The 16,991-nt window shown below is 50.6% G+C and overlaps 2 protein-coding genes across 4 annotated transcripts in view; both read right to left on the bottom strand.

Annotated features, from left to right (window-relative positions):
* LOC140372455 (ubiquitin-associated protein 2-like) overlaps positions 1-3,174 on the bottom strand; it is a 31,909-nt gene extending 28,735 nt beyond the window's left edge. For all 3 annotated transcript variants that reach the window (XM_072459553.1, XM_072459554.1, XM_072459555.1), the window contains exons 1-3: positions 3,076-3,174; positions 2,378-2,425; positions 671-775 (exon numbers count right to left, since the gene is read on the bottom strand). In XM_072459553.1, coding sequence (XP_072315654.1) covers positions 671-775; positions 2,378-2,425; positions 3,076-3,141 — 219 coding nt within the window. In that variant the 5' untranslated portion in view covers positions 3,142-3,174. The remainder of the gene's footprint in view (positions 1-670; positions 776-2,377; positions 2,426-3,075) is intronic.
* A 2,632-nt stretch (positions 3,175-5,806) lies between these two features.
* LOC140372444 (DDB1- and CUL4-associated factor 12-like) overlaps positions 5,807-16,991 on the bottom strand; it is a 34,724-nt gene continuing 23,539 nt past the window's right edge. Inside the window, exons 2-9 of the mRNA XM_072459543.1 lie at positions 15,588-15,863; positions 14,630-14,884; positions 13,247-13,307; positions 12,061-12,257; positions 10,387-10,452; positions 10,144-10,306; positions 9,592-9,764; positions 5,807-8,777 (exon numbers count right to left, since the gene is read on the bottom strand). Of these exons, the coding sequence (XP_072315644.1) occupies positions 8,619-8,777; positions 9,592-9,764; positions 10,144-10,306; positions 10,387-10,452; positions 12,061-12,257; positions 13,247-13,307; positions 14,630-14,884; positions 15,588-15,863 (1,350 nt within the window). The 3' untranslated portion in view covers positions 5,807-8,618. The remainder of the gene's footprint in view (positions 8,778-9,591; positions 9,765-10,143; positions 10,307-10,386; positions 10,453-12,060; positions 12,258-13,246; positions 13,308-14,629; positions 14,885-15,587; positions 15,864-16,991) is intronic.

Here is a 16,991-nt window from a genome sequence, read left to right as displayed (position 1 = left end):
AGGAGAGAGGAGCAGAGGAGCAGAGGAGCAGAGGAGGAGCAGAGGAGCAGAGGAGCAGAGGAGGAGAGAGGAGAGAGGAGCAGAGAGGAGCAGAGGAGCAGAGGAGCAGAGGAGGAGCAGAGGAGGAGAGAGGAGCAGAGGAGGAGCAGAGGATTAGAGGAGGAGCAGAGGAGGAGAGAGGAGCAGAGGAGGAGAGAGGAGCAGAGGAGGAGAGAGGAGCAGAGGAGGAGCAGAGGAGGAGCAGAGGAGCAGAGGAGCAGAGGAGGAGCAGAGGAGCAGAGGAGGAGCAGAGGAGGAGAGAGGAGCAGAGGAGGAGCAGAGGAGCAGAGGAGGAGCAGAGGAGGAGAGAGGAGCAGAGGAGCAGAGGAGGAGCAGAGGAGCAGAGGAGGAGAGAGGAGCAGAGGAGCAGAAGAGGAGAGAGGAGCAGAGGAGGAGAGAGGAGCAGAGGAGCAGAGGAGGAGCAGAGGAGCAGAGGAGCAGAGGAGGAGAGAGGAGAGAGGAGCAGAGAGGAGCAGAGGAGCAGAGGAGCAGAGGAGGAGCAGAGGAGGAGAGAGGAGCAGAGGAGCAGAGGAGCAGAGGAGGAGCAGAGGAGGAGAGAGGAGCAGAGGAGGAGCAGAGGAGCAGAGGGTCAGAGGAGGAGAGGAGAGGGTCAGAGGAGCAGAGGATGAACCATGTCCGTGGTCTCCAGGAGGAAGTTGATGGCTCGGTTCACGTCGTCGTTGTCATGGAGAGCGATCAAACACTCGTCTTGGCTCCTCCCACTCACTTCCATGAGCTAAGACACAAAACACGCCCCCAATTATATATATACATACAATTATATATACATACAATTATATATATACATACAATTATATATACATACAATTATATATATACATACAATTATATATACATACAATTATATATACATACAATTATATATATACATACAATTATATATACATACAATTATATATACATACAATTATATATATACATACAATTATATATATATACATACAATTATATATATACATACAATTATATATATATACATACAATTATATATATATACATACAATTATATATATAATTATATATATACATACAATTATATATATATACATACAATTATATATATACATACAATTATATATATATACATACAATTATATATATATATATACATACAATTATATACATACATACAATTATATATATATACATACAATTATATATATACATACAATTATATATATATACATACAATTATATATATACATACAATTATATATACAATTATATATATATATACATACAATTATATATATATATATACATACAATTATATATATATATACATACAATTATATATATATATATATATATATATATATATATATATATATATATATATATATATATATATATATATATATATATATATATATATATACATACAATTATATATATACATACAATTATATATATATATACATACATACAATTATATATATATATATACATACAATTATATATATACATACAATTATATATATATACATACAATTATATATATACATACAATTATATATATATACATACAATTATATATATACATACAATTATATATATACATACAATTATATATATATATACATACAATTATATATATATACATACAATTATATGTATACATACAATTATATATATATACATACAATTATATATATACATACAATTATATATATACATACAATTATATATATATATACATACAATTATATATATATATACATACAATTATATATATATATACATACAATTATATATATACATACAATTATATATATATATACATACAATTATATATATATATACATACAATTAAGTCTAAATGATGAACTATAATGTTTAAGTTAAAGATGATTGTGTGAAACGTCTCACACACAAACTGTCCTTTGTCTTTAGTTTTTATTCAAAGATGTAGAAAGTGAAGTTTGTTAAACGTTCATAATAAACAGAAATATCACTATTTTAGTATTTTTCACATCTTCAATGAATGAAAACACAAATTAGTCAAATTAATTAGATGAGATGCCCCGCCCACCGCCCAAAGAGTGCCCCGCCCAAAGAGTGCCCCGCCCAAAGAGTGTCCCGCCCAAAGAGTGCCCCGCCCAAAGAGTGCCCCGCCCAAAGAGTGCCCCGCCCAAAGAGTGCCCCGCCCAAAGAGTGAGAGTGCCCCGCCCAAAGAGTGCCCCGCCCAAAGAGTGCCCCGCCCAAAGAGTGTCCCGCCCAAAGAGTGCCCCGCCCAAAGAGTGAGAGTGCCCCGCCCAAAGAGTGTCCTGCCCAAAGAGTGCCCCGCCCAAAGAGTGCCCCGCCCAAAGAGTCTGACCTGCTTCACTTTGACCTCAAACTCTGCATCTTTTCTGTCTGAGGTCACCTGAGAAGAGAGACACACCTGTGAGAACACACACACACACACACACACACACACACACACCTGTGAGAACACACACACACACACCTGTGAGAACACACACACACACACACACACACCTGTGAGAACACACACACCTGTGAGAACACACACACACACACACACACACACACACCTGTGAGAACACACACACACACACACACCTGTGAGAACACACACACCTGTGAGAACACACACACACACACACACACACACACCTGTGAGAACACACACACCTGTGAGAACACACACACACACACACACACCTGTGAGAACACACACACACACACCTGTGAGAACACACACACACACATACACACACACCTGTGAGAACACACACACACACACACACACCTGTGAGAACACACACACACACACCTGTGAGAACACACACACACACACACACACACACACCTGTGAGAACACACACACACACACCTGTGAGAACACACACACACACCTGTGAGAACAAACACACACACACACACACCTGTGAGAACACACACACACACACACCTGTGAGAACACACACACACACACACCTGTGAGAACACACACACACACCTGTGAGAACACACACACACACACACACACACACACGACCACGCACGCACCTGTTTGTGTCTCTGCACTGGTGGTGTGTGAACAGCAGGTGGCGCTCTGTCCCCAGAGCGCATCATTTACACTATTTACACAGTCCTGCAGAGACAGAGGGCCAGAGTTAAGAGCCACCTATGGGCCAGAGTTAAGAGCCACCTATGGGCCAGAGTTAAGAGCCACCTATGGGCCAGAGTTAAGCGCCACCTATGGGCCAGAGTTAAGAGCCACCTATGGGCCAGAGTTAAGAGCCACCTATGGGCCAGAGTTAAGAGCCACCTATGGGCCAGAGTTAAGAGCCACCTATGGGCCAGAGTTAAGAGCCACCTATGGGCCAGAGTTAAGCGCCACCTATGGGCCAGACTTAAGAGCCACCTATGGGCCAGAGTTAAGCGCCACCTATGGGCCAGAGTTAAGAGCCACCTATGGGCCAGGGTTAAGCGCCACCTATGGGCCAGACTTAAGAGCCACCTATGGGCCAGGGTTAAGCGCCACCTATGGGCCAGAGTTAAGCGCCACCTATGGGCCAGAGTTAAGAGCCACCTATGGGCCAGAGTTAAGCGCCACCTATGGGCCAGAGTTAAGAGCCACCTATGGGCCAGGGTTAAGCGCCACCTATGGGCCAGGGGTGAGAGCAACTATCAAGCAGCAATAATATGCACTAAATAAGGCTGGTGCCCCAAATAACTGTTCAAATAATCTATAGACACAAACCCTGTGGCATGTTTGAAATATTTAATATTTAAGACATCAACACTCATGAAAGAGTGTCGCCCTCTTTCATAAGTGTGAATAATACTACAGTACTTGTACTAGTACAAATACTACATTTATGTGTCAATAAAGTAAGTGCCTTTGTCACTAAGCTAATGCTAACATACAATAAACGTAAAAACATTCTATGAACTTTCATCAACTTTGTGTTTTATATTTAAGCTCATGTGTTAGCCTTTAGCATGTTAGCATGTCGTGTTAGTGCAGTGCGAACAACACAAATGCCCTAAGCCACAATAAAATTGCATTATTTCGATTTATTACAATTTATGATTTTCTACCTTAAACCCTTTTAAAGTTAATAAATTCCATCGTGTTTCTAAAAGTTTGAGTGGAACTTATATAATACACACTTTAAAATCAACTATACTTTCAATTTAATTTGTAAATCACAACAGCGTCTGTCGTCTCAGACGTTTTGTCGTTATAAAGAACGTAAATTGTTTATAATATATTATATATATATTTCATTTGCATTAACATGATTGTTTCAGGTTAAGAGACTTGTATTATCATTACATTATTGTAGTTTTACACTAAATCAGTCCTGAAGATGTGAGACAAGTTCTACTCTGTAATATATATATATATTATATATATGTATAAATATTATATATGTAAATATTATATACATATTATATATAAATATATATATTATATATATAAATATTATATATATAATTAAAAACAGTTTTGTTTATCGGTGACTGAAAGGATTTTCTTTGCTCTTCTCTTTTTAAATGTTTTTTTTATGTTTTAAACTGTTTTGTGATTTTAATGCATGTTCTTCCTGTTGTGCAGCACTTTGAAATGTGCTTTACAGAGACTTGTCTTTGGCTGGTGATGTTTCCAGCGGTGAAGCTAATGCTAATGCTAATGCTAATGCTAATGCTAATGCTAAAGCTAGCCTCCGCTGTTTGTTGACATCATTAATATTCGGTTTCTTCCGTCTGAACCGTCCCGGAGCCTCTTCCCGGTCACTGCGGCTCTTTGTCCCGTTAGCGCAGTTAGCTCTGTGTTTTACCGGAGCTAAACTCACACCGCGGGGTTAAACTGTGCCGTCAGCGGTCCCAGAGCGGGGCCGAGCCGAGCCTGACCCGGGCAGAGCAGGGACAGACCGGGACAGACCGGGACACCGCCGCAGCTCGGTCCCGCACACTCTCCGCGTCATGACAAAGATGTGTGCGGGAGAAAAGGCCCCAGAGCCGCAGCTTGTGTCCGCTTTTCAGGCTCTGTGTCCCGAGCAGAGAAGCGTCTGGACCCAGAGGACGAGGCCGGGACCAGGAGCTCAAAGCCCGCGGAGAAAAGCACAAACACGGGCTGAAATGTGAGTGTTGTTTACCTGCTCCAGAGACTCCGACGGACACAAGTCACGTGATGCACCCAGATGACGCGCGTGGACCGAGGGGAGGGGCCAAAACAAGAGCGCGAGCGCCCTCGAGCACGCGCACGAGCACGCGCACCTGTTTGGTTTATTTAAACTTTATCTGTGGATTCTTCGTTTCTATGAATTTTTAATTGATTCAAACATTTGATTTAAAAAATTGGTAAAAAAAAAAATAATTAAATATATTTTAAAAAATCTTATTTTTGATAATTTATGCTTTTGTTTAAACATAGTTTTTTTGTAAATTACTTTTAGAACTTCTTTTTATGCAACATTCTGTCTTTGTGCCTTTGAGCAAAACCCAGTAACAAGCCTTAGGAGAAGACTCAGGGCCAGGGGCCAAAGACAGCCGTCAGACCGGCCCTGGGGGGTCCTTTTCCTGCCCGTTCACCCAAACACATTCATTATCCTCAGTCTGACCGCCAGAGGCGGACTGCGGCCCCCAGAGGCGGACTGCGGCCCCCAGAGGCGGACTGTGGCCCCTCCAGAGGCGGACTGTGGCCCCTCCAGAGGCGGACTGCGGCCCCCAGAGGCGGACTGTGGCCCCAAGAGGCGGACTGTGGCGCTGCAGAACAGAAACACTCACATAGATATACACGTCATTTTATTAGTTTCTCTTTTCAAATGTTGATACTGTTTTTCATATGTTACAATAAGCTCCTGTTCCGTCGTAGTAAAAACATGAATGAGTATAAAAATGTCCTCAGACACATTAAAACAGCGCCCTCTCACGGACACGCACAGGTATTACACGCATAGAAAACACGGCACACGCACAGTCACGTGATTCTGACGCTGGACCTGCTTTTCTGTCGTTACTGGGACTTTTCACATGAAACAAAAACTGGCACAAAGTCGAGCGTCTTCTGAATGAACCGGTTCCTCTGCTCGGGGGAGGAGTCGGGACACGCGGGGCGCCCGGAACGTTCCACAATAGAGCTCAACGATCACAATGGAAACAAACAGCAGATGAGTTCATGCCAAACTGGAACATTCTGGACAGAGCTCTATAAAAGTTACACAGTGAAACTTTAAATGAACACGTGATCCTATGTGAAGAGTCCATTTGTCACATTTATCGCTCTCGACAGCGACTCAAGTGAGGAAGAGTCCAGAAAACAAACGAACTCCATTTTGAAACGCCGGAGCGCTCCCGTCCGGCCCCCGGAGCGCCCCCCGTCCGGCCCCCGGAGCGCCCCCCGAAGGCAGAACAGTCTTTCACGGAAAGACAAAGCAGAAGGCGCAAACCTGGAGCCCAACGAAAGACTGAATTCTGAACAGCTGTGTACTTTTTTCAGAATTTAAGAAACTTCTGATATGTTGAAATATAGAAGAAATAAATATAAAGAAAATAATCTGTCAATGAGTCAAAATCTTGTTTTGGAGCCGAGTCTTGAAGTGAATCATCTGCAGAAGGAAACTCCAGGTTTGTTTGAGGTGAAAGTACGAAGACGGCGCCTGAACGTCTCCAAGTGAAACAAACGGATCAGAGGACGTGACTTTGGTTTGTCCCAGATTGTCCCAGATTGTCCCGGTTTGTCCCAGATTGTCCCGGTTTGTCCCAGATTGTCCCGGTGGCAGAGTCCAGACGGCACATTTACACGTCCAGGTGAAGCAGAGGAAATAAATACACGGGCCTCACACACGTGTCTGATCATTCCAGCAAATAATATTCAACTATCCAACACATTTATACTCTGCGTCATCAGAGCCGTCGCCGCGGTGATCGCCGCCATTTCCTTTTCTCTTGTTTTAATTCCAGAAGAAGACAGAACATGGAGTCTTTAGTGATTGGTCGAGATTTTAAACTTTAATTTCTCCTTCGTCGTTATTATTGCGTTTGGCGCCACGTTCTTCGCTCAGAAGGTCCAGAGGAGGAGCAGAGGAGGAGGAGGTGCAGAGGAGGAGAGACTAAAGAGCAGAGGAGGAGAGACTAAAGAGCAGAGGAGGAGAGACTAAAGAGCAGAGGAGGAGAGACTAAAGAGCAGAGGAGGAGCAGAGGAGAGACTAAAGAGCAGAGGAGGAGCAGAGGAGGAGGTGCAGAGGAGGAGAGACTAAAGAGCAGAGGAGGAGAGACTAAAGAGCAGAGGAGGAGAGACTAAAGAGCAGAGGAGCAGAGGAGGAGGTGCAGAGGAGGAGAGACTAAAGAGCAGAGGAGGAGAGACTAAAGAGCAGAGGAGGAGCAGAGGAGAGACTAAAGAGCAGAGGAGGAGCAGAGGAGGAGGTGCAGAGGAGGAGAGACTAAAGAGCAGAGGAGGAGAGACTAAAGAGCAGAGGAGGAGAGACTAAAGAGCAGAGGAGCAGCAGAGGAGGAGAGACTAAAGAGCAGAGGAGGAGAGACTAAAGAGCAGAGGAGGAGCAGAGGAGAGACTAAAGAGCAGAGGAGGAGCAGAGGAGGAGGTGCAGAGGAGGAGAGACTAAAGAGCAGAGGAGGAGAGACTAAAGAGCAGAGGAGGAGGAGGTGCAGAGGAGGAGAGACTAAAGAGCAGAGGAGGAGCAGAGGAGGAGGAGGTGCAGAGGAGGAGAGACTAAAGAGCAGAGGAGGAGCAGAGGAGAGACTAAAGAGCAGAGGAGGAGGAGGTGCAGAGGAGGAGAGACTAAAGAGCAGAGGAGGAGCAGAGGAGGAGGAGGTGCAGAGGAGGAGAGACTAAAGAGCAGAGGAGGAGACACTAAAGAGCAGAGGAGGAGCAGAGGAGGAGAGACTAAAGAGCAGAGGAGGAGGAGGTGCAGAGGAGGAGAGACTAAAGAGCAGAGGAGGAGCAGAGGAGGAGGTGCAGAGGAGGAGCAGAGGAGGAGGTGCAGAGGAGGAGAGACTAAAGAGCAGAGGAGGAGCAGAGGAGCAGAGACTAAAGAGCAGAGGAGGAGCAGAGGAGAGACTAAAGAGCAGAGGAGGAGCAGAGGAGGACAGACTAAAGAGCAGAGGAGGAGGGGGAGCAGAGGAGGAGAGACTAAAGAGCAGAGGAGGAGCAGAGAAGAGACTAAAGAGCAGAGGAGGAGCAGAGGAGGAGAGATTAAAGAGCAGAGGAGGAGAGACTAAAGAGCAGAGGAGGAGGAGAGACTAAAGAGCAGAGGAGGAGGAGGAGCAGAGGAGGAGGAGGAGCGACTAGAGAGCAGAGGAGAAGGAGGAGCAGGGGAGTAGAGGAGCAGAGGAGAAGGAGGAGAGGAGGAGGAGCTGCAGGGTCGTGTCAGTGTTATTTACATTTTGAGTGAATATTGTGTTTGTTATAAAAGGATTTGATGCGTTTTAGACTTTTTGGTCCAGACAAACTTTAACTACAGCTCTAGAGACAAAGATCAGAGGAGGAAGAGGAGCAGAGGAGGAGGAGCAGAGGAGGAGGAGCAGAGGAGGAGGAGCAGAGGAGGAGGAGCAGAGGAGGAGGAGCAGAGGAGGCGTCGCCGCTAACTCCACAGCCCGGCGTAGTTCCCGTGCAGCCCGGAGCACAGCGGTCCACCAGCCACAAACAGCTTAGTGCCGGACTGGTCATAGCAGTGAGTGTAGACGGCGTTTGGGAAGGAGTGGATGTCCGAGAAGTAACTCCTCCAGGTCTCATCGTGGTTCTGAGGAGGAGGAGGAGGAGCTTTAGAGCCGTGTCAGAGGTCGCGTCAGAGGTCGCGTCAGAGGTCGCGTCAGAGGTCGCGTCAGTGGTCGCGTCAGAGGTCGCGTCAGAGGTCGCGTCAGAGGTCGCGCCAGAGGTCGCGCCAGAGGTCGCGCCAGAGGTCGCGCCAGAGGTCGCGCCAGAGGTCGCGCCAGAGGTCGCGTCAGAGGTCGCGTCAGTGGTCGCGCCAGAGGTCGCGTCAGAGGTCGCGCCAGAGGTCGCGTCAGTGGTCGCGCCAGAGGTCGCGCCAGTGGTCGCGCCAGTGGTCGCGTCAGTGGTCGCGCCAGAGGTCGCGTCAGTGGTCGCGCCAGAGGTCGCGCCAGAGGTCGCGTCAGAGGTCGCGTCAGAGGTCGCGTCAGTGGTCGCGTCAGTGGTCGCGTCAGTGGTCGCGTCAGTGGTCGCGTCAGAGGTCGCGTCAGAGGTCGCGTCAGAGGTCGCGTCAGAGGTCGCGTCAGTGGTCGCGTCAGTGGTCGCGTCAGTGGTCGCGTCAGTGGTCGCGTCAGTGGTCGCGCCAGAGGTCGCGTCAGAGGTCGCGTCAGAGGTCGCGTCAGAGGTCGCGTCAGTGGTCGCGTCAGTGGTCGCGTCAGAGGTCGCGTCAGAGGTCGCGTCAGTGGTCGCGTCAGTGGTCGCGTCAGTGGTCGCGTCAGTGGTCGCGTCAGAGGTCGCGTCAGAGGTCGCGTCAGAGGTCGCGTCAGTGGTCGCGTCAGTGGTCGCGTCAGTGGTCGCGTCAGTGGTAGCGTCAGTGGTCGCGCCAGAGGTCGCGTCAGAGGTCATACCAGCCAGCCTTTCCCTGTGGTCAGCTTCAGGACCTCGGACAGTCCTTTCTTGTAGCCTCCAGAGAACAGGGGGTTCTCCAGGAACCTCTGCGCGCGGATGTCGTAGAACAGCAGCGAGCCTTGGCCTGTTCCCACGGTAACGATGTGTTCATAGAAACTCACAGAGCGGATCCCTACAACACAGACACATCCAATCACAGGTCGAGGCTGGAGCCAGGGCCCTAGCTTCCCCCGGCTGCTACACCTGCACCTGCCCCGGACCTGCACCTGCCCCGGACCTGCACCTGCCCCGGACCTGCACCTGCCCCGGACCTGCACCTGCCCCTGCCCCGGACCTGCCCTGCACCTGCCCCGGACCTGCACCTGTACTGGACCTGCACGCACCTGTACCGGGACTTTACCTGCATTTTACCAGAGCGGCTGAGCTCAACTGGTCCGGCATCTTCCGGTAAAGAGGGGCGTGGCTAAAGCAGGGCGTGGTTAAAGCGGGGTGTGGCTAAAGCGGGCTGGGGCTAAAGCGGTGTGGGGCTAAAGCGGGCGGGGCTCACGTACCGCTGCCTCGCTCTCGGGAGCTCACAGACTTGATGGTGCTCGGCGGCTGTCGTGGATCCAGGAAGGAGACGTGAGCCTGAGAGCCCACGGCGTACACGGACCACTCCTCACCGTACGCCAGGCACACGTTCTCCTTACAGTGAGGGAGCTTGGTGGAGAGGAGCTGAGAGGAGGAGGAGAGGAGGAGAAGAAGAGTGAGAATCCAGACTGGTCACGTCTCAGAGCTGAACACCAGGAGCTGACCTTGCACAGGTTGTGTTCTGCTTTCCACAGGTGGAAATAACCGTCCAAAGACACAGCACCGAGCTCCTGCAGAGAACAAGTACAGCATGAGGAGGAGCAGAGGAGGAGCATGAGGAGCAGAGGAGGAGCAGAGGAGCAGAGGAGCATGAGGAGGAGCAGAGGAGCAGAGGAGGAGCAGAGGAGCAGAGGAGCATGAGGAGGAGCAGAGGAGGAGCAGAGGAGCATGAGGAGCATGAGGAGGAGCAGAGGAGCATGAGGAGGAGCAGAGGAGCATGAGGAGCATGAGGAGGAGCATGAGGAGCATGAGGAGCATGAGGAGGAGCATGAGGAGGAGCAGAGGAGCATGAGGAGGAGCAGAGGAGGAGCAGAGGAGGAGCAGAGGAGGAGCAGAGGAGGAGAGGAGGAGCAGAGGAGCAGAGGAGGAGCAGAGGAGCATGAGGAGGAGCAGAGGAGCATGAGGAGGAGCATGAGGAGCATGAGGAGGAGCATGAGGAGGAGCATGAGGAGCATGAGGAGGAGCAGAGGAGCATGAGGAGGAGCAGAGGAGCATGAGGAGGAGCATGAGGAGGAGCAGAGGAGCATGAGGAGGAGCAGAGGAGCATGAGGAGGAGCAGAGGAGCATGAGGAGCATGAGGAGCATGAGGAGCATGAGGAGGAGCAGAGGAGCATGAGGAGGAGCATGAGGAGGAGCAGAGGAGCATGAGGAGGAGCAGAGGAGCATGAGGAGGAGCAGAGGAGCATGAGGAGCATGAGGAGGAGCATGAGGAGGAGCATGAGGAGGAGCATGAGGAGCATGAGGAGGAGCAGAGGAGCATGAGGAGGAGCATGAGGAGGAGCATGAGGAGGAGCAGAGGAGCATGAGGAGGGGCAGAGGAGCATGAGGAGGGGCAGAGGAGCAGAGGAGCATGAGGAGGAGCAGAGGAGCATGAGGAGGAGCATGAGGAGCATGAGGAGGAGCATGAGGAGGAGCAGAGGAGCATGAGGAGGAGCAGAGGAGCAGAGGAGCATGAGGAGGAGCAGAGGAGCATGAGGAGGAGCAGAGGAGCATGAGGAGGAGCAGAGGAGCATGGAGGAGCATGAGGAGGAGCAGAGGAGCATGAGGAGGAGCATGAGGAGGAGCAGAGGAGCATGAGGAGGAGCATGAGGAGGAGCAGAGGAGCATGAGGAGGAGCAGAGGAGGAGCATGAGGAGGAGCAGAGGAGGAGCAGAGGAGCATGAGGAGGAGCAGAGGAGCATGAGGAGGAGCAGAGGAGCAGAGGAGGAGCAGAGGAGCATGAGGAGGAGCATGAGGAGGAGCATGAGGAGCATGAGGAGGAGCAGAGGAGGAGCATGAGGAGGAGCATGAGGAGCAGAGGAGGAGCAGAGGAGCATGAGGAGGAGCATGAGGAGGAGCAGAGGAGCATGAGGAGGAGCAGAGGAGCAGAGGAGGAGCAGAGGAGCATGAGGAGGAGCAGAGGAGCATGAGGAGGAGCATGAGGAGCATGAGGAGGAGCAGAGGAGGAGCATGAGGAGGAGCATGAGGAGCAGAGGAGGAGCAGAGGAGCAGAGGAGGAGCATGAGGAGGAGCATGAGGAGCAGGTCAGAGGAGCAGGTCAGAGGAGCAGGTCAGAGGAGCAGGTCAGAGGAGCATGAGGAGGAGCAGAGGAGCAGGCGAGAGGAGCAGAGGGTGCTCACCTTGTGGGTGGCGTTGAAGGCGAGCGCCCGGACCTTGCAGTTGTAGGGGTTGGTGGTCTCTTTGGGGATGTCTTTGAGCGCTCGGTGTGAGATGTGAGCGTACGACGGGACAACAGCGTCCTGACTCTGACTGAGCTGAGCTTCTGTCAGGACCTTCTCTGACACCTCCCACAGCCCCATGGAGCCGTCACGGGACCCTGAGGAGGACAGGAGACGCACGGGACGCTCAGGACACAGACGAGACGCTCGGGACGCACGCACGAGACGCTCGGGACACGCACGCACGAGACGCTCGGGACATACACACGAGACGCAACACGCACGAGACGCTCGGGACATACGCACGAGACGCTCGGGACATACGCACGAGACGCTCGGGACACGCACGAGATGCTCAGGACACGCACGCACGAGACGCTCAGGACACACGCACGAGACGCTCGGGACATACGCACGAGACGCTCAGGACACGCACGAGACGCTCAGGACACACGCACGAGACGCTCGGGACACGCACGCACGAGACACTCGGGACGCACGCACGAGACGCTCGGGACATACGCACGAGACGCAACACGCACGAGACGCTCAGGACACACGCACGAGACGCTCGGGACACGCACGCACGAGACACTCGGGACGCACGCACGAGACGCAACACGCACGAGACGCTCGGGACACGCACGAGACGCTCGGGACACACGCACGAGACGCTCGGGACACGCACGAGACGCTCGGGACACACGCACGAGACGCTCGGGACACACGCACGAGACGCTCGGGACACACGCACGAGACGCTCGGGACACGCACGAGACGCTCAGGACACGCACGCACGAGACGCTCGGGACGCAGGCACGAGACGCTCGGGACGCAGGCACGAGACGCTCGGGACATACGCACGAGACGCAACACGCACGAGACGCTCGGGACACACGCACGAGACGCTCGGGACACGCACGCACGAGACACTCGGGACGCACGCACGAGACGCTCGGGACATACGCACGAGACGCAACACGCACGAGACGCTCGGGACACGCACGAGACGCTCGGGACACACGCACGAGACGCTCGGGACACACGCACGAGACGCTCGGGACACACGCACGAGACGCTCGGGACACACGCACGAGACGCTCGGGACACACGCACGAGACGCTCGGGACACACACGAGACGCTCACCAGAGACGGCCATGTTGTCACTGATCCAGGCGATGGAGAAGATCCAGTCGTCGTGTCCGTCCTGAACCACAAGACTGTTTAGTGCTCCCCCTCCACAGACGCTCCCCCTCCACAGACGCTCCCCCTCCACAGACGCTCCCCCTCCACAGACGCTCCCCCTCCACAGACGCTCCCCCTCCACAGACGCTCCCCCTCCACAGACGCTCCCCCTCCACAGACGCTCCCCCTCCACAGACGCTCCCCCTCCACAGACGCTCTTGCCCCTCCACAGACGCTCTGCCCCTCCACAGACGCTCCCCCTCCACAGACGCTCTCCCTCCACAGACGCTCCCCCTCCACAGACGCTCCCCCTCCACAGACGCTCCCCCTCCACAGACGCTCCCCCTCCACAGACGCTCCCCCTCCACAGACGCTCCCCCTCCACAGACGCTCCCCCTCCACAGACGCTCCCCCTCCACAGACGCTCCCCCTCCACAGACGCTCTTGCCCCTCCACAGACGCTCTGCCCCTCCACAGACGCTCCCCCTCCACAGACGCTCTCCCTCCACAGACGCTCCCCCTCCACAGACGCTCCCCCCCTCCACAGACGCTCTCCCCCTCCACGGACGCTCCCCCCCTCCACAGACGCTCTCCCCCTCCACGGACGCTCCCCCCCTCCACAGACGCTCCCCCTCCACAGACGCTCCCCCTCCACAGACGCTCTTGCCCCTCCACAGACGCTCTGCCCCTCCACAGACGCTCCCCCTCCACAGACGCTCTCCCTCCACAGACGCTCCCCCTCCACAGACGCTCCCCCCCTCCACAGACGCTCTCCCCCTCCACGGACGCTCCCCCCCTCCACAGACGCTCTCCCCCTCCACAGACGCTCTCCCCCTCCACGGACGCTCCCCCCCTCCACAGACGCTCCCCCCCTCCACAGACGCTCCACAGACGCTCCCCCTCCACAGACGCTCTCCCTCCACAGACGCTCCCCCTCCACAGACGCTCCGCCCCTCCACAGACGCTCCACAGACGCTCCCCCTCCACAGACGCTCTCCCTCCACAGACGCTCTCCCTCCACAGACGCTCCCCCTCCACAGACGCTCCGCCCCTCCACAGACGCTCCACAGACGCTCCCCCTCCACAGACGCTCTCCCTCCACAGACGCTCTCCCTCCACAGACGCTCTCCCCCTCCACAGACGCTCTCCCTCCACAGACGCTCTCCCTCCACAGACGCTCTCCCTCCACAGACGCTCTCCCTCCACAGACGCTCACCCCCTCCACAGACGCTCACCCCCTCCACAGACGCTCCCCCTCCACAGACGCTCCCCCTCCACAGACGCTCTCCCTCCACAGACGCTCCACAGACGCTCCCCCTCCACAGACGCGCTCTGGTTACGTACATCTCCCACACACACGGGGTCCAGTGTGGGCAGCTGGTACACTGCCAGGCTGTTGGGGTTGTCTCCTCCGGTGGCGAGCAGCGTGCGTGAAGGGTTGAGCTCGATGGCGTGGATGCCACAGCCCATGTGCTCCAGACGAGGGCGTGAGCGAGCAGAATATGGTCTGACCACAGAGCCAGAGCCTGGAGAACTGTCCCTGTCCTTCAACATGGGGATCCTGGTGATCTGAGAGCTCAAGACGTCCACCACGAAGAGCTGCAGAGACAGAGAGACAGAGAGAGACGAAGTCAGAGAGACAGAGGACGGTCTGTGCTCGACGCTGCTACAGCAGCCAGGGGGCGCCAACAGCAAACCTTAATTCAACCCTTAAGAAGATCAGACAACAATAAAGAGATGAAACAGCTCTACACTTGGTCCTGTGTCTGTAATATATGATATATATTATATATGTTCTGGTGTGCATGGTGATATGATATATATATGATATATATGATATATATTCTGGTGTGCATGGTGATATGATATATATATGATATATATGATATATATGATATATATTCTGGTGTGCATGGTGATATGATATATATATGATATATATGTTCTGGTGTGCATGGTGATATGATATATATGTTATATATATGATATATATGATATATGTTCTGGTGTGCATGGTGATATGATATATATATGATATATATGATATATATGATATATATTATATATGTTCTGGTGTGCATGGTGATATGTTATATATATGATATATATGTTCTGGTGTGCATGGTGATATGATATATATGTTATATATATGATATATATGTTCTGGTGTGCATGGTGATATGATATATATGATATATATATGATATATATGTTCTGGTGTGCATGGTGATATGATATATATATGTTATATATATATGTTAGACATGTTCTGTGCTCATGGCGTGTGGCAGGAGGCTCTCACCGTGTTGCACTTGGTGCCACACACCACTTGGCGCTGGTTGAGCCATTGTGAGGCGAACACTTTGTTGAGGCGTCCCAGGGGCAGCTCTCGCTCCCTCAGGATGCCGGGCAGACGCGCGGCGGCGAAGCCTCGCAGACTGCTCAGGAGCCGGCCCTCGTGCTGGACCTGAGGCCGGAACTCTCTGCCCCGGACGGCACAGACCACAGACGGGCGACTGTGGCATCGGAGAGCGAGGCGAGACGGGAGACGGGAGCGCTTCAGGTGGCACCAGCCCAGCTGCCCACACGGGACAGTTACATATTATACATATTATACACATTATATACACACACACACACACTAGGGCTGGGTATCATGGCCAATTTCCTAAATCGATTCGATTCATAACGTCCTGAATCAATTAATCACGATTCGATTCGCTCTTAAATAATGAAAATGGCTGGCTGGCGAATATATATATATAATATATATATATTATATATATATAATATATATAATATATATTATATATATATAATATATACATATATATATATATATATATATATATTATAATATATATATATATATATATATATATATATATATATATATATATGTGTGTATGTATGTATATATATATATATATATTATAATATATATATATATATATATATATATATATATATATATATATATATATATATATATATATATATATATATATATATATATATATATAGCCAGCTGCTCACTAAATGTCAACTATAAAAATAATCTAGGTCATATTTTGATCATTGTAATTTAATTGTCTGGACTAAACAGTCAGTTTAGAGTCACCAAAAATACTGTTTATAACAAAGACAGAGACTATTGGAGAGATAACAGCAGGCTGAGAAATAGATTTTCAAAGTTAGGGGCCAGGGGGGCCCCTATCTAAAAAAGTTAGGGGCCCCCCAGCAATTTCAGGGGCCCACAAGCGCGCGCGGCGTCATAAGGACAAGATAAATGTGTTGTTTTAAACCTGGTTATTAGCGTAAAACAATGTAAAGTACTTTTATCTGTTATGAAGCACAAATAGTGAATCATATAAACCAGATCATGATCTTTAAAACTGTTTCATTTAATATAATCATGTTTCTTAGATAAAATAAATAGTGTTTACATCATGTGACACGAGGAGATCTTGTGGAATATATGAAATCACCTCCTACAAAATAAACTAACATATAAACATTGCCCCGATGTTAAAAACTCCAAAGGGGGCGGGGCCTTTGGGGCCCTTGGATACTTCCACATTGACACAGCTTTTGTTGCAAACAACTTTAAAAAGACTGAATTGTGGATTGAGGAGATTGACGCCGCCGACCTAGATTTCACTTTTGGGGCAAAATTAGAGCCAGGCATTTCCGAGTACAACCGAAC

Source organism: Eucyclogobius newberryi, unplaced genomic scaffold (assembly GCF_026437365.1).
Source record: "Eucyclogobius newberryi isolate DKJ021-1_F unplaced genomic scaffold, fEucNew1.0.hap1 SCAF_23, whole genome shotgun sequence".
NCBI classification, from domain to species: domain Eukaryota; kingdom Metazoa; phylum Chordata; class Actinopteri; order Gobiiformes; family Gobiidae; genus Eucyclogobius; species Eucyclogobius newberryi.
This window is presented reverse-complemented; position numbering and strand designations above follow the sequence as displayed.